Raw genomic sequence first — 23,627 nt, forward strand, 5'->3', positions numbered from 1 at the left:
TTTAAATGGTATGTGGAAAACAAAATTTAAGGGCTTCTAGGAGAAACGTAGGAGGGAAGGTGTTACTGGGAAATATGATAGAAGATTAATTTTTATTTTATTTTATTTTTAGAGAAAGGGTCTTGCTCTATCACCTAGGCTGGACTGCAGTGGTGCAATCACAGTTAACTGCAGCCTCAACCTGCAGGGCTTGAGCAATATTCCCATCTAATTTTTATTTTGTTTAAGAAATGCAGTCTTGCTCTTAGCAAAGCTAAAGTGCAATGGTGTGATCATAGCTTACTGCAGCCTCAACCTTCTAGACTCAAGTGATCCTCCAGTCTTAGCCTCCCCAGTAGCTGGGACTACAGGTGTGCACTGCAACGTGTAGCTCATTTTTATTTTTTTAATTTTTAGTAGAGACAAAGTGTCGCTATGTTGACCAGGTTGGTGGTGATCTCCCACACTCAGGCAGTTCTCTCACCTCAGCCTTCCAAAGTGCTTGGATTACAGGTATGAGCTGCCACACCCGGCTGAGGGGGTTAATTTTTAATTATATAAAGAGCTCAAAGCAAATATTAGAAGGAGCCTAAATGCCTCCAGCAGTTGACTGGTACTGGTAAATTGTGATACATCCATATAATAAAATATTATGCAACCATGAAAAGGATTAAGATAGATCAATAGGTATTGGCACAAATGTCCACGAAATATGAAAAGGTGAAGTGATGTTCAATCACCATGTACGTATCTTGAAGGATATGGCCCATTTTCTCAATAGCAATTATTTCCTGAGATAAGATTATGGGTCTAAAGAGTGAAGGAAATTTTTCACTTATTTAAAAGTATTTACTATTTTTATAATTTAATAAAAGATTAAACAGATCATTGAATTAGTAAAAGACAAAGTAACTCTATAAATAAATGGAAAAGACACAGATACCCCAGGCATTGGTGGCTCATGCTTATAATACCAGTACTTTGGGAGGGGGTGGTGGGGGGGATTGCTTGAGGCCAGGAGTTCCAGACCAGCCTAAGAAACAAAGCAAGACCTCGTCTCTAGTAAAAATAAAAAAATAAAAATAATTGGCCAGGCATAGTGGCATGTACCTATAGTCCCAACTACTGAGGTGGAAGGATCACCTGAGCCTAGGAGGTCAAGGCTGCAGTGAGGTGAGACTGTGCCACTACACTCAGGCCTAGGAGACAGAGCGAGACTTCATCTCAAAAAAAAAAAGGACAATAAAGAAATAAAGCTAATAAGCTAACATAAGGAAAGATAAAATATGTGACAAATAGGCTGGGCGCATGGCTCACAGCTGTAATCAAGCACTTTGGGAGGCCGAGGCAGGTAGATCACGAGGTCAGGAGTTCGAGACCAGCCTGATCAACATGGTGAAACCCCGTTTCTACTAAAAATACAAAAATTAGCTGGGCATGGTGGCATGTGCCTGTAATCCCAGCTACTCAGGAGGCTGAGGCAGGAGAATCACTTGAACCTGGGAGGCAGAGGTTGCAGTGAGCCGAGATCACACCACTGCACTCCAGCCTGGTCGACAGAACGAGACTGCGTCTCAAAAAAAAAAATGGGTGACAAAGTAAAAGTAATAATATGAGGTCTTTCATTTATCACACAGAAAATAACTTGTTAAATTATAATACCTGTGTGGGCGAAGGTGCAGTGAAACTGCCATTTTCTTGTAGTATTAGTGGTGTTTAAAATGTACATAAGCCTTCCAGGATAAAGCTTGGAAATTTTTTTTAAATCATACAGACAGTGACTCATTATACTGCCTCCTCCAACTCCTGGCCTCAAGCAATCCTCCCACCTCAGCCTCCCAAAGTGCTGGAATTACAGGCTGACAGCCACCATGCCTGAAAGCTTTGCAATTTACATCAAGGGTAATGAGAATGCTCATGCCCTGTGACTCACAGTAATCTCACTTCTGGAAATTTCATCTTTGGATGTAATTCAACCTAAACAAAAGGTCATATGCACAAACACAGTGAAAATCTGGGAGTAATTTTTTTCTTTTTTTAAAAAATATGGAATGCTTCACAAATTTGCATGTCATTCTTTCACAGAGGCCATGCCAATCTCTCTACTGTTCCAACTTAAGTATGTGTGCTACTGAGGCAAGCATGAGTAATTTAAGATAGAGTGGTTAAGTGAAATAAGGAAGAATTATGGAGAATTTAAAAATCTATGCTATTTATAGGCACCTAGTAACAGCTCAGTAAATATTAGCTGCTATTATTATTTTTATGGTAATTTCACTCAATTAAAAATTGTCATTAAAAATTACCATTGTCATGGAACATAATGTCTCCTACAGTATAATTGTAAAAACAGATACAATGAGTCCCTTGGTATATGGGGGGATTAGTTCCAGCTCTCCCATTTCTGTGTATACCAAAATCCACGCATACTCAAGTTTTCGAAGTCAGTCCTGTGGAATCCACATATAACACAAATGGGAAAATTAGTGAGGTGTGGTGACAAGCACCTGTAGTCCCAGCTACTTGTGAGGCTGAGGCAGGAGGATTGCTTGAGCCCAGGAGGTTGAGGCTGCAGTGAGCCATAATTGCACCACCGCACTCCAGTCTGGGCAACAGAGTGAGACAGAAGGTTGACTTTTTAATAGAAGTTTTCTGTTCACTTGAAGATATGGTCAGGATTGTGGCATATGAAAATTCTTCATAAAATAACTATCTAACTCAATTAATGCTGGAATTGGGAACAGCAGAAGTGTCATCTCAGAGCTACTCACAATGAAAGGTGATGTCTGGGGCTCAGGTGTGTTGAGGTCCCCATGCCTGGACTATGGGTGCTGAGTGGGATTTACTTGTTCATCATTTTCTATATTCCAGCACTGGGAAACTAGGGTTTATCCATCTTGATAAGATGTCATTTAAATTCCACTTCACAAGAACGACAAATGGAAGAAAGGTCATGAAACCACAGGACAGTACTTGTTCTCAAGGGAATCTTCAGCTTAGGTGGCTCTGCAAAAGAGAAATTACATTGTTGAAAAATCGTTGCAGGTCAGGTGACGTGGCTCATACCTATAATCCCAGCCCACTGGGAGACTAAGGCAGGAGGATCCCGTGAGGCCAGGAGTTCAAGACCAGCCTGAGCAACACAGTGAAACCTCATCTCTACAAAAAATTAGAAAATGAACTGGGTGCAGTAAAACATTCGTATAGTCCCAGCTACTCTGGAGGCTGAAATAGGAGGATCGCTTGAGCCCAGGAAGTGGAAGCTGCAGTGAGCTCTGATCTCACCACTGCACTCCAGCCTGGGTGACACAGTGAGACCCTGTCTCAAGACAGACACACACACACACACACACACACACACACACACACACACACACATACCCCTAATCTCAGTCTGTCCAGCCTTGACTAATCAAAGGGGCCTTCTGGGTTACAGAAGACGTATGCTCTTTTGTAGGACAGGGAGAAACCAGCAAGCTTGTTCACAGACTTTTCCTCATCCTCTGCTTAGTTTTCCAAGAACCCTCACAGTGGAAATGGAGTCTCTGGGAAAACGACCTAAATCTTTGGGTTACCAGGGGAGAAATATGCCTCCTTTGTCAATTAATAAATGGAACACCTGCCTTAAGATCCAGGGAGTTCTGCTAGAATGAATCACTCCCTAAGACCCTGACCTATGCATGGAACATGAAAAACTGAAGTTTAACTGGGCACGGTGGATCGCACCCGTAATCCCAACACTTTGGGAGGCTGAGGCAGGTGGATCACCTGAGGTCAAAAGTTCTAGACCAGCCTGGCCGACATGGTGAAACCCCATCTCTACTAAAAATACAAAAATTAGTTGAGCATGGTGGTGGACGCCTGTAATCCCAGCTACTCGGGAGGCTGAGGCAGGAAAATCGCTTGAACCTGGAAGGCGGAGTTTGCAGTTACTTCTAGAAGAATTTCCATTAGCCCTTTGAAATCCTTCAACATTCATGAAGGCCAAAGGGTTTTCACCTAATTTAATCTGATGGGTATGTGACCAAAGTCTTTCTAGGGAATACAGACTCCCAAACCGTTCAGCTGGGAAGTGAGGAGAGAATTTATTACTCAAAATCAAAGGGAAATGAAAAGAGGACAACATAGAATTGTCACTATTCTTTCTTGGCGGGGAATGGATTCCAGAGTCATTCTGTGACCTTTACATGACCTCCTTATTAGCATCTAAAAGCTTCCAGTGTAGGATGCAGCCAGCTAGGTTCTCTTCTAATGTAATAAAATTTGCTTCAGCAAATCTTATGCAGAGCCATCTCCAGGCTCCAGAAATAATAGGCTATAAATTACTGGATCTCCCATTTGATATAATGAAGTATAAGCACGGTCCTGAATGACTCTTCTACATACTACTCTGGGTGGCTTGAAGTGAATTTGATACAAGAACTGGAGCGAGTGCAAAGTAGAGCTAGATCTAGGATTAATGTGCTTGGGCCCAGCTCTTCACTACTCACCTATGAGTCCAGTTCCAGAACCCAAGTAGAGGGTGGGAAAAGAAGGCTCCTGACTTTTTTCCCTAATGTCTGCATCTCTTTCACATTTCTTATCTCCTTGCAAAGAAACTAAACAGGCTCAACTGAAATAACTAAATGATTAAACCCTATACAGAGAATCTCCAAAGACTGACAAAACATCATTCAAGACTGTTACACAGACAACCTTGAGGATGACTTGATGTACCAATACCATATTTGGGAACATTCCAAATTCCCATCAAGGATCTGCCTATATCAACACAGGAGCCAAGGACCAACCATTCAAATGGGCCCTGCTGCCAAGCCTTTTTTTTTTTTTTTTTTACAATGCCATCTCTTCATGTTGTTCCATTTAACAAAACTGCAGCCCTTCATCTATCCTTAAGTCCCTTGGCCAATGGTACAGAGCCAGAGTATGCTACTCCCTAGCAGGAAATCCACAGGATGACCTACTAAATACCATTCAGAAGATGCTAAGACCCATGAATTGCAACAAGAAAGAAAAGACGGAGAATTAGTCAGATAGGTACATGCTGTGCCAAAAATGCACTACAGCCCCCACCCAATTCTGCCTAATCCTAGCTGGGCTGACACCAACCTGATGAGACAGGCCTATAAGATCTCAAACTAAAACAGAAACTCCTGAACTGGGTTCTTTCGAACCCAGGAAGCAGCAGTAAATCATTAAAGAACAGATAAGTTCTTAAGGTGAGGGAGAGTTTCAGATAAATGGAATGCTGGTAGAACACAGGGCCCAAAGGAGCAAAAGTTAACCTAAGCCCAGGTAGAACCTTGTTTACTAGAGTATTAGGCATGGGTTGGGGCAACTATTCTAACCAGAGAAACTGGCTTCAGTGAGGGCAAGTTGGCAATCCAAGGTATAGCATGCATAGGGCTGGCAAAATTCAGGGTGACTGAAGCAAAAGCTTCAGAACCAGAAAGACCACATCTGGGGGTAGAGCACAAAACTCTCAAGAGATGAATCTTTGTAAGAGTGAGGCAGAACTATATAGCAGTTTTAGGAGACCTGCTGGTGCCCAGCAAGAGCTCCAAACGGGCTATATGCAGGGATGCAGGCTGTAGTCTCAGGAGAGGAGGTTCACAAAAGTCATTCAGTCCAAGACCTCAAACTGTGTTCTCTACTAAAAGGAATCAAGGTTCCCTAGAGAAACGGCTGACTCCATGTATGGTGCAGTATATTGATCCTGGAACATCTTTTTTGCCAGAAAGCAAGGAAGCCATCAAAGTCCAACAGGATCACATCAAAGAGACATGAAAGTCAACTTGAAGAGATAATTATTAACCTAGATGAGACAATGTAAGCATCCAAAACAATAAAGACTGCAATGGCCTGAAATACATCAAATGCAAACAATAATCTATGAGTTCATAATGGTATTCAGAAAAAAAACTACTGGTCATTAGAGGGAAGGTTACTAGGTCACTAACTCACTACTCTGAAAAGTGACTTAAGATGAGAGGTAGGGTAGAGAATTAGCCATTTATTCAGTTTTTCCTGTACAAACATAAATTTTTAGGGAGATTGAAGCAGATGAAACAAATCTGGAAAAATGGAGGTAACTGCTTAATCTGCGGGTTGGGTGCATGGAGGTTCAACATATTTCTTTTGTGTGTATTTGAACCCCCTACAAAAAAAGCACATGATAGAATGTGAGCCAAGCAGCTTAGGGTTTAGGCAAGGCTTCTGCCTACAAGAGACACTAGGATATGAGGGGTAGTTTTAGCCCTGATGGGCTGAGCCAACTGGAGGTATATACGGAGGTGCTAAATTGCAGCGGTATCATGTTGCCCAGCACTTGATCAAATCCTAGATCCTAGGTCTCCTTGGTAGCATGCTTCCTAGGTAGTGGATCTGAGGCTATCTATAGAACTTCCTTTGCAGTCATAATTCACTCAGAAGCTACAAAAGTGCTTGCTCTTGAAAATGGAGTCTGTCTTTGTCCATTTCATGCTTCTATAAAAGAATACCACAGACTGCATAATTTATAAAAAGGAAAAAAGGAAGGAAGGAGGGAAGGAGGGAAGGAAAGGAAGGAAGAGAAAGAAGGAAAGGAAGGGAAAGAGGGAAAGAGGGAAGGAGGAAGGGAGGGAAGGAGGGAGGGAGAGAGAGAGGGAGGGAGGGGAAGGGAAGAAAAGGGAGGAGAAGGGAAAGCAGAAAGAAAAGGAAAGGAAAGGAAAGGAATAAATTTTTTCTTAACAGTTCTGGATGTTAGGAAGTCCAAGGTTGAGGGGCCTGCATCTGGTAAGGGTCTTCTTGCTGCATCATCCCACTACAGAAGGCAGAAGGAAAAGAGAGTGCAAGAAAGCAAGAGGGTAAAAGGGGCTGAATTCTGTTTTATAATGCGCCCACTCTGTGATTACTAATCTATTACCACAATAACAACATTAACTCATTCATAAAGGCTATTTTATTAGGCCCCACACCCCAACTGTTGCATTGAGGATTGAGTTTCCAGCACATAAACTTTGGGGGACACATTTAAACCATAGCAGAGCACTTAATTCAACCAAGAGGAGCTGGGAAAATCAAAGGCATGAGAAAGACAGCAAAAGCTAGCAGACAGAAATGCACAGGTTAAGGGAAAAAGTCACAATGAATCCTGTAGTGCAGGCTACTTTATCAAAAGCACCTAAAAAAGATCTCATTAACTCCCCCAGCTCACCTCCAACCACATCTAAAGAGCCACACACAGCACCACCAAAGACAGCACAATGAGAACAGCATTTTCCTCAACAGACAAGCTGGGAGTATCTAGACACCTGACCTCTATAGCTCCAGAACAGCCCTAAAACAGCTCCTCCCTAACCACCACTCAAGTCACCAGCTTGGAAAGTATTCAGAAAACCCAAATCCTGACACACCACTATGAAACCACTTAAAACAGCAAACAACAACCCATTTAAACAGCAATGCCAGCTGCTGGGAAAAAAAGGAACAATAAGTAGAGGAGAAACAGACCTCTTGTGGTCCACCAAGACCCAGTCTCTCAGCTTCAGCACTTTCAAATGCAGAATCCATACCCCTCTGGGGCCTGTGGAGCTCCACAAGGCATGTCGTCCTCAAAGATAAATGAGCAGGCAAGCTGGCTAGAAAACCACTAAGGGTATTATTCTTTAAAGAATCTTTATAGGGTCAAAGAGGAATGGGTCTTAACTGGCTATGTGAACTCCCCACAGATTCTGAGGATGATGTCAGTATCCCTTTCCAGATGTGCTTAACACTTTGCAGTCACTTGTATTCCTGCCACCGAGTGCCAGTGCTTTGCGAATTTGAACTGATTCCAGCTCACGCTGACCCCAGCTCCCTGGATGTTACCATTAGCCAAGACTGTCACCCATACTGTACCCTTTCAAAGAGTCCTAAAAACAGCTCTTCACCTACTCTTCCAAGACAAGTAAAAATGTCTGCCAAAGAAATGGGGAAAAAAGATTCAGAGAGTGAAAACAATTAACATACTAACAAGAGAGCAAAAAGCAAAGGGGGAGGAGAAACTAGGAAAATCATATATGGGCTCACATCTATTTCCAAAGCTGGGCTAATGTCCTTTTGCTTGTGTCTGAATAAGGCACCAATTTTAAGCTGCTAATGAAACAAAAAGAAAAAGAGAAAGAAGCAGGCCCAGGCCGGGCGTGGTGGCTCATGCCTGTAATCCCAGCACTTTGGGAGGCCGAGGCGGGTGGATCACCCAAGGTCAGGAGTTCTAGACCAGCCTGGTCAACATGGTGAAACACCATCTCTACTAAAAATACAAAAAATTAGCCAGGCATGGTGGCGCATGCCTGTAAATCCAGCTACTCAGGAGGCTGAGGCAGGAGAATTGCTTGAACCGGGAAGGCAGAGAATGTGGTGACCTGAGATCACGCCATTGCCCTCAAGCCAGGGCAATGAGAACAAAATTCGGTAAAAACAAAACAAAACCACCATAAAATAACTCAGACTTAATTAAATACAACCATAGTGGTGAATGACTAAAGATGGATCACTCATAACAGAGACAATAGTCCAATAAGAATCTAAGAAACTGACCTTTTAATAACAAAAAAATCCTTTCCTTCGAAAGTAATATCCTCTCAAGGCCAGGAATTCCATTAGTAGAAAGCCTTTCTAAAAAACAAAATTCCTGGCCAGGCATGGCTTCACATCTGTCATCTCAGCACTCTGGGAGGCCGAGGCGGGAAGATCACTTGATGTCAGGAGTTTGAGACTGGCCTGGCCAACATGGTGAAACCCCACCTCCACTAAAAATACAAAAATTAGCCTGGTGTGGTGGTGGGCACCTGTAATCCCAGCGACTTGGGAAGCTAAGGCAGGAGAATTTCTTGAATTCAGGAGGCAGAGGTTGCAGTGACCAGCAAGGTTGCGCCATTGCACCCCAGCCTGGGCGTTAAGAGTGAAAACTCCATCTCAAAAAAAAAAAAAAAAAAAAAAAAAAAATTCCTTTGGGAAGGCCTTCTACATAAAAATCTTCAACGTGAGACTGAAGAAAAGGGTATGGGATCATCACCGGATCTTTGGCTTTTACAGCTCGAGCTATAAGAACAAAAAGAAAAAGGATATCATTTAAACACAGTATGTAGAAAAGAATAATTATTGAATCTGTACTGGTCTTTAACTTTTACACTTTGATCTTTAATTCTGTTATTGTGATTGAGTCCAAAGAAAAATTGTATGAGTAAAATAAAAAGAACACCAAAAATGCTAATATTCTGTTTACCAAAGTCTGTAGTGAAATATCCCATTAAATCCAAGTGCAGTGACTCACACCCATAATCCCAGCACTTTGGGAGGCTGAGGCTGGTCAATCTCCTGAAGTCAGGAGTTCGAGGCCAGCCTGGCCAACATGGTGAAACCCCAACTCTACTACAAATACAAAAATTAGGCAGGCGTGGTGGCAGAGGCCTGTAATCCCAGCTACATAGGAGGCCGAGGCAGGGAGAATTGCTTGAACCCAGGAGGTGAGCTTGCCATGAGCTGAGATCATACCACTGCACTCCAGCGTGGGCGACAGAACAAAACTTCAACTTACCAAAAAAAAAAAAAAAAAAAAAACCAACAAAAAAAAAAAAACAGCTAGCAGGTGACATTTGCTACGGGGAGACTACAGATATGATCTTGCTGCAATCCTTCGATTTTAGTAAATCTAAACAGTGTGAATCCACTCTGTTTCATCCCCACTCCACTCCAGAGCCAAAACAAGAAAATCAATTATATTTCTATTTCTTTAAAAACATATCTAACTAAATCATCTAATTAAAAGATAATATGCATGGTTCCATACTCTAAAAGAAATCTTATGTCCTGCATATCATGGACATTTGATGAATGCTTATTCAGTTGACTGGTGTAGACTTCAATAATAACCTGTTCAATGCATTATGCCAGATGAATCTGGCATCTCAAAAGTAGAACAAATATTGTTCTTTCAGTTTTGTCTACCCATAAATGCAATATCTACTAACAAAAAGAAAATGAGTTCATTGTTCTAGAGAGTATGAGAATTTTGACAACATGAATTCTCCTGTCCTAGGACATAATTAATACTTTGAGGCATACTATTTCATGTGGAAGCTACCATTAAATCAATGTTAAGTGTTAATTACTTCACATAATCTTCTAATCTGACTTAAGACTGAAGATGTACCTCACAAAGCTGATTTATCAAGTTGTAAATCTTCACCTGTTGAATTCATAAGTTCATGTCTGAAAGGTGAGAATACTTAATATTCACTAGGCAATATTCAGCAAAGTAATATCCACTAATACATATTTAATATTTCATCATGAACTGTGGGTGTGAAGAGAAAAGACAGGCTGGGCACAGTGGCTCACACCTGTAATCCCAGCAGTTTGGGAGGCCGAGGCAGGCAGATCATTAGGTTGGGAGTTCGAGACCAGCCTGGCCAACATGGTAAAACCCCATCTGTACTAAAAATACAATAATTAGCTGGGCATGGTGGCAGGCACCTCTAATCCCAGCTACTCGCGAGGCTGAGGCAGGAGAATTGCCTGAACCCAGGAGGTGGAGGTTGCAGAAACCACGATCACACCACTGCATTCCAGCCTGGACAAAAGAGCAAGATTCTGTCTCAATCAATTAATCAATAAAAATATAAGGAGGAAGCATTTACTGTGTATGTATATGTCTGGTATTATGTGAAGCACTTTACTATCTTATGAAATCTTCGGGACAGATCTTCAGTTCTCATGACCACAAAAGAGGATACTAAAGCTCAGACAGGACAGGAGACATGGCCAGCCTGTGTCCCCAGGGCCTATGGTCTTACCACTAGGTTACAGTGTTTCCAGGTGTCACATGTTGTGAGATTTTTGTTTTAAAATGAACCAAAAAAAAACCAAAGGCGAAAAAGGCATAAGCTATTAAAAAGTGGGAGAAACACTAAGAGAACCTTAAGCATGTAACTAAAAATATTATGGAAATGTTATTGAATTCATTAGCAAATTTAATGCTAGGTTTTCATTGAGGAGTAGGTTATATTACTCATGATGAAGAAAAATGTTCATTTTAAGTATATTAACGTAAATACTATCAATATGGTTTATCATGTTTAAATGTCCACTTAAAGCAATTCAGTTAAAATTCTGCATATCATACAATTTTATAGTTTGCTAGTAGGTTACAAGCAGTCATCCAAATAAAAACATCATGTGTTTTCCACTGGTTGTTGCTCTTTTTAGGTGAGCATTTGATGTATACCAACAGAGAGGATAATAACAAATCGCTAATTTCTTTCATCATTATATAAAGGTGGCTTCAGCATAGAATAGTATAAGGGCAATGATGAATTTGAAATCTAACATCAATTCAGTGATGCATCAAGATAAAGTAGAGACAACAGGGGCATCTTGGTGAGTACTGAACATTTTATTTATTTATTTATTTTGAGATGGAGTTTTGCTCTTTTTGCCCAGGCTAGAGTGCAATGGTGCAACCTCGGCTCACCGCAACCTCTGCCTCCTGGGTTCAAGTGATTCTCCTGCCTTGGCCTTCCGAATAGCTGGGATTACAGACATGCACCACCACGCTCGTCTAATTTTGTATTTTCAGTAGAGACGGGGTTTCTCCATGTTGGTCAGGCTAGCCTCGAACTCCTGACCTAGATATCTGCCTGCCTTGGCCTCCCAAAGTACTGGGATTACAGGTGTGAGCCACTGCACCCAGATGAATTCCAAATTTAACAAAGCAGACTAAGAGAAACAATTCATTTAAAAAAAAAAAAAACATTTGGCCAGGCATGGCGGCTCACACCTGTAATCCCAGAACTTTGGGAGGCTGAGGTGAGTGGATCAGGAGGTCAGCAGTTCAAGACCAGCCTAGCCAAGATCATGAAATCCTGTCTCTACTAAAAATACAAAAATCAGCCAGGCGTGGTGGCTGGCGCCTGTAATCCCAGCTGCTCGGGAGGCTGAGGCAGAGAACTGCTTGAACCTGGGAGGTGGAGGTTGCAGTGAGCCGAGATCGTGCCACTGAACTCCAGCCTGGGCGACAGAGTGAGGCTCCGTCTCAAAAAAAATGAATAAATAATTCAATGAAATCCCTAAGATCCAGGGCTTTGCAATAAATATGTAAATAAATTTCCAATCTCCATACTGAAAGTTTAAAAGAAATGCTAACTAATAATTAAAGAAATACAACTTTTCCCCAGCTTTGCAGCAATCTAGAAACAAAGTGTGTAGACACTACAAACCACCTTACAAGGAGAAACGTGTAAGGATGGCATGACTCGCCGGCAGCCCTGGGCTTGTCCATGGTACCCCCATGATGAACAGTAACTCCGTTGTGCAAATGCCCATGAACATAAGATTACAGGACTTTTCCAGTTTAGACATACCATATTTTCTTTCAGACAATTCTTGAATTTGTTTACGTAGATCAGCAATATGATTATTCCATTTCTCTGAAAATCAAGCAAAAGTTGATTCTCAATAATGCGTCCCTATGTCAGAGCAGCACTAACATATAATGACTTATTTCATATATTTTACATTCTAACAGTCCATGTCATTTTACTGCTTTTAAAAAAAAAATTTCCCTTTTTTGGTGGTTCTTAGAATTGATTTAATGGGAGACTATTAGAGAAGCTGAAAAGCAGGAGGGCAGAAAAGTTCAATCAAATTAAACACAACAACAGGGAGGTCACAATGAGGAGGTCTCCAGAGGTCTTTTAGCAAACTTCCTAAAACATGTGTCAGCTGTGTGAAATAAGACTTTACAGCAGCCAGGTGCAGTGGTGCAGGCCTGTAATCCCAACACTTTGGCAGCAGAGGCAGGCGGATCGCTTTGAGCTCAGGGCAACATAGCCAAAACCCCCCCTCCCTAGCCCGACCCCCACCCCGTCCCTACCAAAAATACAAAACAGCAGGGCATGGTGGCGGGCGCCTGTAGTCCCAGCTACTCAGGAGGCTGAGGCAGGAGAATCACTTGAACCCAGGAGGCAGACATTGCAGTGAGCCAAGACCACGCCACTGCAAGCCTGGATGACAGAGCAAGACTCCACCTCAAAAAAACAAAAACAAAAACACAAGGTTAAGTGGGACCCCAGACCTTACAGATACAAGTTTAAGAGGGACCCCTAAGCAAAAAATGCCAACCCTTTTTCTCCCAATCACTGAAACACCAGGAGGGTGTAACAGTTTTGCAGCCTAGCTGTAGCAGGCTGATGCCCCCAAGATGCCCATATCCTAATCCCGGGAACTGGTGAACATGACCTTATATGGCAAAATGGGCTTTGCAGATATAATGAAGTTAAGGGTCTTTGGCTTTTGGGGTTGATGTACTCACCCGGATCCTTACAAGAGCAGAGCAGGTGATGGAGAGGGTGGGAGGTGTAGTGACAGAGCAGGAATCTCCAGTCCTTTGAGACGGGCAGCACAAGCTGAGGAGAGCAGGCCACCTCCACGGCCAGGAAACGGATTCTCCCGCAGAGCCTCGGAAGCCACTGAGCCTGCTCCCACTTTGACTCAGCAGGACTTACTGTAGAATTCTGGCCTTCAGACCTGTAAGGGAATACATTTTGGTTGTTTTAAGTCACTAAGTTTGTGGTAATTTTTTGCAGCAGCCACAGGAAACTGGTATTGTAGTGGAGCCTCAAAACCCCCCTGAAGGGGCTGGGCTCAGTGGCTCATGCCTGTCATCCCAGCACTTTGGGAGGCTGAGGTGGGTGATCACTTGAGGTCAGGAGTTCGAGACCAGCCTGGCCAACATGGCGAAATGCCATCTATACAAAAAATACAAAAATTAGCCGGGCATGGTGGCACATGCCTGTAATCTCAGCTACTCAGGAGGTTGAGACAGGAGAACTGTTTGAACCCAGAGGGGCGGAGGTTGCAGTGAACTGAGATTCCACCACTGCACTCCAGCCTGGGTGACAGAGCGACACTCCATCTCGAAAACAAAACAAAGCAAAAAAACCCCACCTGAAGGTTTCCAGGTCTGCCAGCAGTCTCCCACCCAACCCCCAGAAGCAGACATTCCATTGCTGTGGGCCACGGACAGGCAGAAGGAAGTGCCTCCTCATGGCAGAGGCCTACCCAGGAGAAACCCAAGGGAAGGCACTGCCGGAATGGCCCCTCTCTGCCAAGGCCATATTCTTTTCTTTTTTTGAGGCCCAGTTTCACTCTGTCTCCCAGACTGGAGTGCAGGGGCACAATCTTGGCTCACTTCGACCTCTGCCTCCCCAGTTCAAGTGATTCTCCTGCCTCAGCCTCCTGAGTAACTGGGATTACAGGAGTGTAGCATGCCTAGCTAATTTTTGTATTTCTAGTAGAGATGGGGTTTTGCCATGTTGCCTAGGCTTGACTCGAACTCCTTGCCTCAAGTAGTCCACCTGTCTGAGCCCCACAAAGTGCTGGGATTACAGGAGTGAGCCACCGCACCCAGCATTTGCCAAGACCTTTGATGGCAGGCTTTTTCCAGGTGATCAGTCCTTGTCTGGTCTGGCTCTGCCCCGCTCTCCTACTTACCTAGTTGGAATCCCTAGCTACTTTGCAGTAGAGGAGAGTGTGTACCTCAGTCCCAGCTTGGTTCAGATCTGCATTTAACTCATGGAACCTGGCTGCTCCCCAGGTCCTGAAGAAAAAAAGGGTCTCTCTGTGGGTATGATAAAGGATGGGCCTGTCCCCAGGACCCTGTAAGAGGGAAGCCCAATGTCCCACCAGGTTGGCAGGGCTGGGGAAGGGAAAGTGTTATGGTAGCCCCAAGGAATAAAAGAGGCAGCAGAGGGAGGAGGACAGCACTCACATGGAACTCATGCCACTGCCTGAGTGAGGGGAGGGAGGAGTGCACGCCAGTGACATCGGGGGCAGAGAGGCGCAGTTCCAGGGTGGCTTTCCCCCTCACTTCCTGCCATGTTACTCTGATCACCTCCAGGTGAGCCTGCCTACTTTGTGCCCAGGGGCCTGTAGAAAACCACAGCTCCCCATGGTTATGGCCCCAGGAGTGGGGCACAGCAGGGAGGAGTCCTGGACAGAGGAGAGGCAGGGGCAGGAGGGAGTGGGCCTCAAACTCTAGGAGGGGGCCCTTCTCATGGGTCCTGCTTTCTGGCTTCTCCTTCCTTACCCCTGGGCTGATCACTCGGGGTAAAACTGAGACAAAGTTTCTCACCCTCAGGCCCAGGGGGTTTAATTACTGGGCCCTTAGGGAGGTGTGAGCCCCCTGAAAGGATGCAAGGTTTTGTTTTGTTTTGTTTTTTTGAGACAGAGTTTCGCTCCTGTCGCCCAGGCTGGAGTGCAGTGGCGTGATCTCACCACACTATAACCTGCGCCTCCCGGGTTCAAGTGATTCTCCTGCCTCAGCTGCCGGAGTAGCTGGGATTACAGGTGGCTGCCACCACGCCTGGCTAATTTTTTGTATTTTTAGTAGAGACAGGGTTTTGCCATGTTGGGCAGGCTGGTCTTGAACTCCTGACCTCAGGTGATCCGACTGGCTCCACCTCCCAAAGTTCTGGGATTACATGAGCCACTGTGCTTGGCCACGATGACAGGTTTTGTGTGGAGAGCATGTACATGCCTTTCTGGGAAAACAGTCCACAGCTCTTATTCTCAGCAGGCTTCAGGGTCAAAAAAGGTTAGAACTCTTGCTACACAGCTGTGGAAGCAGCTAGGTGAGAGGCCTGCCAAGGGCACTCTGGGCACTACCTGGGCACTCTCGAGCCCATCATCCCCTAGGCAGGCTGCACTACTTGGTATTTGCTGAGCTGAGGGGGTGGGGCATGTGGGGACTGTGAAATCGCCCTGAGATGACCCACAGTCCTCAGCTGGGAAGTGAGCGGTGCATCTCCTGCAGCATCCTCCATCCCTAGAGCCATGGGGCCAGGAGAACTGGCCCTTGCAGCAAGTGAAAAGCCTATTATTGACTCCCTCCCTAGTCATGTAGACAGTGAACCAAGACACTCATCTCAGGTAAATGCCTTGGTCTCTGTCGCCAAGGTCACCAGTAGGCATTCCCAGATACAGTGAAGGTCCTCACACCAAGATATGCACCTGGCCACCTGAGGAAAGAGAAAGGACTATCTGAGGGGATGGGGCTGAGCTGGGTGTGGAGTGGTCCTTGTGGGTCTTGGTGAGAGGGAGGGGGTGCAGCATGAGCCAGGCCTCGAGGCAGAAGGACAACCAGGAGACAGCCTGGAAAAAGTGCTGGGCCCACAAGGGCTCAAGGCTGGACAGAGGGGAGGTGGGATAGGCTGCAAAGTCCTGAGGTCTGAAGATTGGCCCTGGCAGGAAGAAACCAGGTAAGGTGGGGAGTTACCTACACCCTCGGGGCCAGATGCAGGCCAGAGCCAGCCAATTACCAGGCCCTTAGGGAGGTGTGAGCCCCTTGAAATGATGCAAGGGTTTTTGTTTTTGTTTTGGAGACGGAGTTTCACTCTTGTCGCACAGGCTGGCACCTTTGCCCAGAGCAGGCACCAAGATTTCTGGCTCTGGGTGTGACCTCAGTCTGGCGAAAAGCCCCAGCCCCCACCAGGACCACCTACCCCCTAGACTACTTCAGGTGCTGAGCCCAAGCCTGGGGCAGGAAGCTAGACTGATGCCTAGGGTAATGCCAACAAAGTCCCTGGTTCCCTGCAGCTATGGGGCTGACGGGGAATTACAGCCCAAACCCCAGATGCTGGCTCTCAAACTAACACTGAGCCCTTAGTGCCCACAGGGAGATACAATCAGCACACTTTCCAGATGGGGAAATGGGCTCAGAGAAGTGCAACAGCCTTGCCCAATGCCCCAGACCAGGGCTCCAGGCCCAGAGTGTTCTTTTGTCACTATGTCCAGACGGCAGCAGCTGCTGTGATGTACCCACCTGAGCCTGGCAGCTTTCTCCAACTTTGGAAGCGCAGGAGCATGGCCCATGTCCACAGATGCAACCTGGCATGAGGCGTGCCCAGAGGGACAGAGGCAGATGATTTTCGTCTCCTCCACTGGATTGTGAGGGCCTAGAAGGAGACAAGGGTCTGCTTGAGAAGGCAGTGAATAGTGAGCAACCTGAGGCAGTGCCCGTCTGGATGGATCCGCAGTGCCTGGATGGAACCTGGCTCAGACAGAGCTCAGTTCTGCAGGTCCCTGAGGCATGGAGAGTTCACAGCTACCAAGTGTAGGAGTCTGGATTCAAAGCCAACAGCGTGACTCCAAAGTCCCTGCCCTAGCCCCTGGACCACCCTTGCAGGCCCATCAGATGCTCAGGCCAGCAGCACAGCCGGCCAAGACCAGGGAAACTTGGGGAGCCTCAGAGCACCCCCAGGTATTCCAACCTAATCCTGGTACCCCTGCCTCTCACCAACCTTCTTCCTGCTTTAACCTCAACCCCTACACAAAGCCTGGGCCACTTAATGTGGCATCAAACAAATGCCTCAATAAATCAGAGTCTAATCTTGAAAAAAAAAAAAAAGACTTAACAGATATACAATTGCACATTAGAATGCTAAAGACCATAAACATATAACAACTTAAAGTACATATAAATTCAATATATATCCAATCATTGTGACTATGACACAGTAGAATATTAAAATACTATTTTCAAAATGTATACAAGCTTAATGTTCTGTGTATTCAAACTATTTATTCAAAATACAAATCATCAACATAATTTGCCACTAATATTCAGTCCCTTCACAGGACACATGATTCACTGGGAGTTAATAAATTAGCAGCCGGCAGGCAGTGACACACAGCAAAAATGAAAACCAAGAGGTGAAATAGTTCTGAAATAAAGGTTTTAATGCTAACAGAAATCACTGAATTACTAAGTCATTAGCACTAATTTTGAGCCAACTAACTAATTAATATGAGATGATACAATGTCCTATACTTTGGTAAATATGGACTATGTTTAAACAATGTCTGTAACGTGACTTTCAAAATGCTCCTGGCTTTATAAAGATGTGATTAAGATGTAGTAATACACGCTAAACCATTTCCCCCTGCAGAGCATGTGAACTTTCATCAGTCACATTGAGAGTCCAGAAGATAAAGGAAAAGGTCGTGGATTTCGCAGAGAACTTACCAGAGTTGAACTCCCTCATTTTCCATTCCCCAGCATTGGCGGGTTCTGGGACTGGTGGCTGTGGTGGCTCGTTGATCTCTGTCTCTTAGAAGGTGGGGAATAATCATCATCTTGAAAAAGAAAAAATGGTCATTACTGAAGGAATCATCTTTGGTTACAGCCACCTCTGGGTCAATTCCCAACATTCAAAAGCTGAGCAGGGCTTTAAAGCTATCTTATTAATAATTACTTCTGTATTGCGAACTTCAGCATACTTTTTTCTAGTTACATTTGAAATGTTATTCTTTTGGGATGTGCTCAAGTGAATACTGCTTTTTCCTCTGTCTTGCTTCATTATTTTTTAGTTTGCTTCATTTGAATCATCACTGTAAGTCTCCCCTTCTCCTCAAATAACTTTCAAATTGCTGCCAAGAACTATGTGCTATTTTAAGGCTTTTGAGAAAAAACTTTCAATGAAGATAGCCACCTGAAGTTATATAAATATAGAAGAAACAGGATAAAATAAAGCTTAGATTGGAAAAAATATTTAAGATTATACAAAATTCAAGCTAAACAAGGGAAGCTGAGTAATTGTATGTTCAAATACTTTTAACAAGTGCAAAACATGTAGGCTTAAAGAAATAGAGCTGGCCAGGCACGGTGGTTCACGCCTGTAATTCCAACACTTTGGGAGGCCGAGGCAGGCAGATAACTTGAGGTTAGGAATTCGAGACCAGCCTGGCCAACATAGTGAAACCCCCTCTCTACTAAAAATACAAAAATTAGGCCAGGAGCGATGGCTCAATGCTTGTGATCCCAGCACTTTGAGAGGCTGAGGCGTGTAGATCACCTGAGGTCAGGAGTTTGAGACCAGCCTAACCAACATAGAGAAACCCCGTCTCTACTAAAAATACAACATTAGCCGGGTGTGGTGGCACATGACTGTAATCCCAGCTACTTGGGAGGCTGAGGCAGGAGAATCCCTTGAACCCGAAAGGCAAAGATTGTGGTGAGCCGAGATTGTGCCATTGCACTCCAGCCTGGGCAACAACAGCGAAACTCCATCTCAAAAAAAAAAAAAAAAGAAAAAATTAGCCAGGCATGGTGGTGCATGCCTGTAATCCCAGCTACTTGGGAGGCTGAGGCAGGAGAATCGCTTGAACCCAGGAGGCTGAAGTTGCGGTGAGCCAAGACTGCACCATTGCACTCCAGCCTGGGTAACAGAGCAAGACCCTGTCTCAAAAAAAAAAAAAAAAGAGAGAGAGAGAGAAAGAAAGAAAGAAAGAAAGAGGGCTACATTATTTATGAAACAGATACTGTTAACTCAGTCACCAGAAAGCCTGTGTATAAATGAGCAGTGAGATATTCAAGCACAGCACACACACACTTCTCAGGACAGCTGTCGTGAGAGTTCCATGCTTGTTTCCTTCTGGATACATCAGCAACTCACTCTGCTATGATCCTGCAATACATCTCATGTTAGAATTAGAGACATCTGGGCCAGGCACAGTGGCTGACGCCTGTAATCCTAACACTTTGGGAAGCCAAGGCAGGCAGATCACCTAAGGTCAGGAGTTCGAGACCAGCCTGGCCAACATGGTGAAACGCTGTCTCTACCAAAAATACAAAAAATTAGCTGGGCATGGTGGCAGACGCCTGTAATCCCAGCTACTCGGGAGCCTGAGGCAGGAGAATCTCTTGAACCCGGGAGGTGGAGGTTGCTGTGAGCCAAGATCGTGCCACTGCACTCCGGCATGCGTAACAGAGCAAGGCTGTCAAAAAAAAAAAAAAAAAACAGAAAAAGAAAAAGAAAAAAGAATTAGAGACATCTGGATCAAATCAGCTGCCAGTCTCGCAAAGTGTTGGGTAACATCCGATTAAGATTGCTGCTTACACATCATCTATAAAATACTGAAAATATCATTTTAAGAAATCTCTTTTTTATTTTGAGACAGAGTTTTGTTCTTGTTGCCCAGGCTGGAGTGCAATGGTGCGATCTCAGCTCACTGCAACCTCTGCCCCCTGGGTTCAAGCAATTCTCTTTCCTCAGCCTCCTGAGTAGCTGGGATTACAGGCATGCACCACCACGCCTGGCTAACTTTGTATTTTCAGTAGGGACAGGGTTTCTCCATATTGGTCAGGCTGGTCTCAAACTCCTGACCTCAGGTGATCCACTGACCTTGGCCTCCCAAAGTGCTGGGATTACAGGTGTGAGCCACCATGCCTAGCCAAGAAACCCTTATTTGAAAACAAGCCAGGCACGGTGGCTCATGCCTATAATCCCAGCACTTGGGAAGCCAAGGCAGGTGGATCACTTGACGTCAGTAGTTTGAGACCAGCATGGGCAACATGTTATAACCCCATCTCTACTAAAAATATATTTAAAAAATTAGCTGGGTGTGGTGGCGGGCACCTGTAATCCCAGCTTCTCAGGAGGCTGAGGCAGGAGAATCACTTGAACCTGGGAGGTGGAGGTTGCAGTGAGCAGAGATCATGCCACTGCACTCCAGCCTGGGTGACAATAGAAAGACTCCATCTCAAAAACAAAACAAAACAAAAAACCACTAAAAAAAAGACTCCATTTCAAAAACAAAACTAAAACCAAAAACACAACACAAATGAAGTATACAAATGAAAATAATTACTGTGTTAAACACAGTTTCATAGAAAATAAAAGACCAATCAAATACAATAAGCTGCCTTCTCAGATGGGTATGTTATTCTTTTACAGCTAAAGAAACGGGCTCAGAGAATGTTCTTTGATTGGACTGTGTTGCATCTCTGGACAGTGCAGCTGAGATCAGACTTTGTGTGTAACTCCACTAGCCTATCAGGGTGCCTCTCATAAAGGTAAGAAATGTAAATTTGGCCTAATATACAAAGTTGCCAGGGCAGCACTGGGTCAATTCTACATACAGTACTTCTATGTTCATCAAGGGAAACCTTAAAGGAAAGTGAAAATGCTTCTAGAAGGTGACTGGACACCACCGTCTTTGCTTGTTGCCTTTGGGCTCTTCTTCTAAGGCCAACAGTGACCTGAAATTATTGACTAACTTTTCCAATCAAGTGGACAAAATGGTACCAAGGTTGCCAACATCAGACAAATTCACTTGAGGGCCTTATCTATGTACTTTGAAAGACAAAACTGCTTTTGTAAGGGATACTGTATTTCAGAAAAAAATCATATTAACAACTAATAACACTGTAAAATGCTGATGTGTTGAATGCTACTTTAGAAAAACATGTTCAAATCTAGGGAAAAAATTTGATTCAAAACTACATATCAATTATCTAGCTAGCTAGCTATCTAGAGACATGCTTTCATTCTATTGCTCAGGATGGGAAGCAGTGGGATTACCATAGCTCACTGCAGCCTTGAGCTCCTGGCCTCAAGTGATCCTCCTGCCTCAGCCTCCTAACTAGCTAGGGCCACAGGTGGACACAGTTACGCCTGGGTTTTTGTTTTGTAGAGACAGGGTTTCACTATATTGCCCAGGCTGGTGTCAAACTGGAGTCTCGCTGTGTCGCCCAGGCTGGGGTGCAGTGGTGCGATCTCGGCCCAATGCAACCTCCGCCTCCCAGGTTCAAGTAATTCTCCTTTATCAGCCTCCCAAGTAGCTGGGACTACAGGCATGCGCCACCAGGCCTGGCTAATTTTTGTATTTTTTGTAGAGACTGGGTTTCACCATGGCCAGGCTGGTCTCCAACTCCTGACCTCAGGTGATCCACCCGCCTCGGCCTCCCAAAGTGTTGGGATTACAAGCGTCAGCCACTGAGCCTGGCGGAGCACTTTCTTCTCTTATTAAGTAGCCTAACCCAGGTGGGGCGTGGTCCCTCACGCCTGTAATCCCGACAACTCTGATGGCCAAGGTGAGAAGATCGCTTCAACTCAGGAGTTCGAAACTGGCCCGGGCAACATAGCGAGGCCCCCCCCACCCATCTCTAGAAAAATACAAAAATTAGGCCAGGTGAGCACCACGCCCGGCTAATTTTTGTATCTTTTGTAGAGACAGGGTTTCGTCATGTTGCCCAGGCTGGTCTCGAACTCCTGAGCCCAAGCCATCCATCCTCCCGCCTCGGCCTCCCAAAGTGCTGGGATTACAGTAGGGCCCAGCCAGCCTCATGTTTTATTTAGCAGTCCCTCCCTGTTGCACACTTTGATAGTTTCTTAATTTTTTTAGACAGGGTTTACCTCAATCTCGCAGGCTGGAATGCTATGGTTGGATCATAGCTCACTAGAGCCTTGAACCTTTGGGCTCAAGTAGCTGGGGGGCTGAGGTAGGACTACAGAGATGGGGTTGCACCATGTTGCTAGGCTGCTCTTGGCCTGAAGGGTCCTCCCGCTTCGGTGGCGCCAGACATAGTTTTCTATTTTTGACCAACATAAACACTGTGCTGGGTCTGAATTTTTCAGCTACCTTTCTTCAGCCGGCAACACACAGACCTGGTGGGGAGGTCGCTGTTAACAGCACCCACTCTGACGAGAAGACTGCCCAGCCCCAAGCACTGTAGCGCCCCAGTGAGGTAGCCGAACACCCGGCGCCTGTGACGTCGCCGAAGGCCCACCTCTACGGTGTCGGCGAAGACGCGCGCTTGTGACGTCACAGAAGGCGCGCCCTTGTGACTTCACGGAAGGCGAGCCCTTGTGACGTCTCAGGGGACCGCCACTCACGCGGAGCCAATCGGAACTCGCGGCGGGGCTGCTGGGTCTTCCAGAAGCGCGCATGAGCGGACGCTGGCTACGGGTGGCCGGTCGGGATGTAACCGGCTGATGAGCTGGCAGTTCTGTGTCCCGAGGCTTCTGCCCGGCAGCAGCCGCACATACGCTGCGAGGAGGAGCTTTACGACTTCCCGGTCTTCAGGGCCGGGCGCAGCAAGGGCCAGACGCTGCCCTAGCAGGCGCTCCGCGCCAACCGGCCGGCACCTGTCGCAGAAGGTGCAACCGATCGCACTGTCGCGCAGAAGCTCCTCAATGGCCAGCTCCAGCTGCAGCCCCAGCCGCCCACTCGCCTCTCCTGAGCCTGGGTACCTGCGTCCCACAACACCTCCCCCAGCCAGGGCCCGGGGACCCCCGGGAGCGTCCCCGGCTACCTGGCGCCGCTCATCCTGGGCAGGGTCGGCCCCCTCTGAGGCTGCCGGGCATGAGGGAGCTGCACCGCTGAGCTTGACCTCTGACGGCCTTTTGTAATAGCATTAAGTCTTTGAAACTTTGTGGCGAGGTAGAAGGGGCTAGGAAACGAAGAAAACATCTTTTTAAAAATATAAGCGATTGGCTGGGCGAGGTAGCCCACGCCTGTAATCCCAGCACTTTGGGAGGTCGAGGCGGGTGGATCACGAGGTCGGGAGTTCAAGACCAGCCTGGCCAGCATGGTTTCACTGAAACCCCATCTGTACTAAAAACACAAAAATTAGTCAGGCGTGGTGGCGGGTGCCTGTAATCCAGCTACTCGGGAGGCTGAGGCAGAGAATTGTTTGAACCGGGGATGCGGAGGTTGCAGTGAGCGGAGATCGCGCCACTGCACTCCAGCCTGGGCAACAGACCAAGACTCTGTCTAAACAAACAAATATATGTGTGTATATATGCGATCGAGCCCGGGAGGTTGAGATTACAGTGAGCTGAGAT

The 23,627-nt window shown here is 45.5% G+C and overlaps 1 protein-coding gene and 1 non-coding gene across 5 annotated transcripts in view; both read right to left on the reverse strand.

Moving 5' to 3' along the window:
* The window catches only part of LOC129058796 (uncharacterized), a 29,523-nt gene extending 11,388 nt beyond the window's left edge, over nt 1-18,135 (reverse strand). Inside the window, exons 1-6 of one of the 4 annotated variants that reach the window (XR_010139713.1) lie at nt 18,026-18,133; nt 16,823-16,955; nt 13,313-13,527; nt 12,363-12,428; nt 8,539-9,042; nt 2,751-2,985 (exon numbers count right to left, since the gene is read on the reverse strand). Coding sequence is in view for 2 of the 4 variants with exons in the window: in XM_054553466.1 (XP_054409441.1) it covers nt 12,363-12,428; nt 13,313-13,527; nt 16,823-16,955; nt 18,026-18,044 (433 nt within the window). In the remaining 2 variants the exon portion in view is untranslated. Of the gene's footprint in view, nt 1-2,750; nt 2,986-8,538; nt 9,043-12,362; nt 12,429-13,312; nt 13,528-16,822; nt 16,956-18,025 lie in introns of all 4 variants that reach the window. The other 3 variants (XR_008524195.1, XM_054553466.1, XM_054553467.1) reach the window with 3 other exon arrangements.
* On the reverse strand, nt 2,020-2,123 carry LOC129059242 (U6 spliceosomal RNA). Its single transcript, XR_008525002.1, has one exon. It is a non-coding gene; the product is annotated as a U6 spliceosomal RNA (small nuclear RNA).
* Nucleotides 18,136-23,627: the final 5,492 nt, after the last annotated feature.

Source organism: Pongo abelii, chromosome 3 (assembly GCF_028885655.2).
Source record: "Pongo abelii isolate AG06213 chromosome 3, NHGRI_mPonAbe1-v2.0_pri, whole genome shotgun sequence".
Taxonomy (NCBI): Eukaryota; Metazoa; Chordata; class Mammalia; order Primates; family Hominidae; genus Pongo; species Pongo abelii.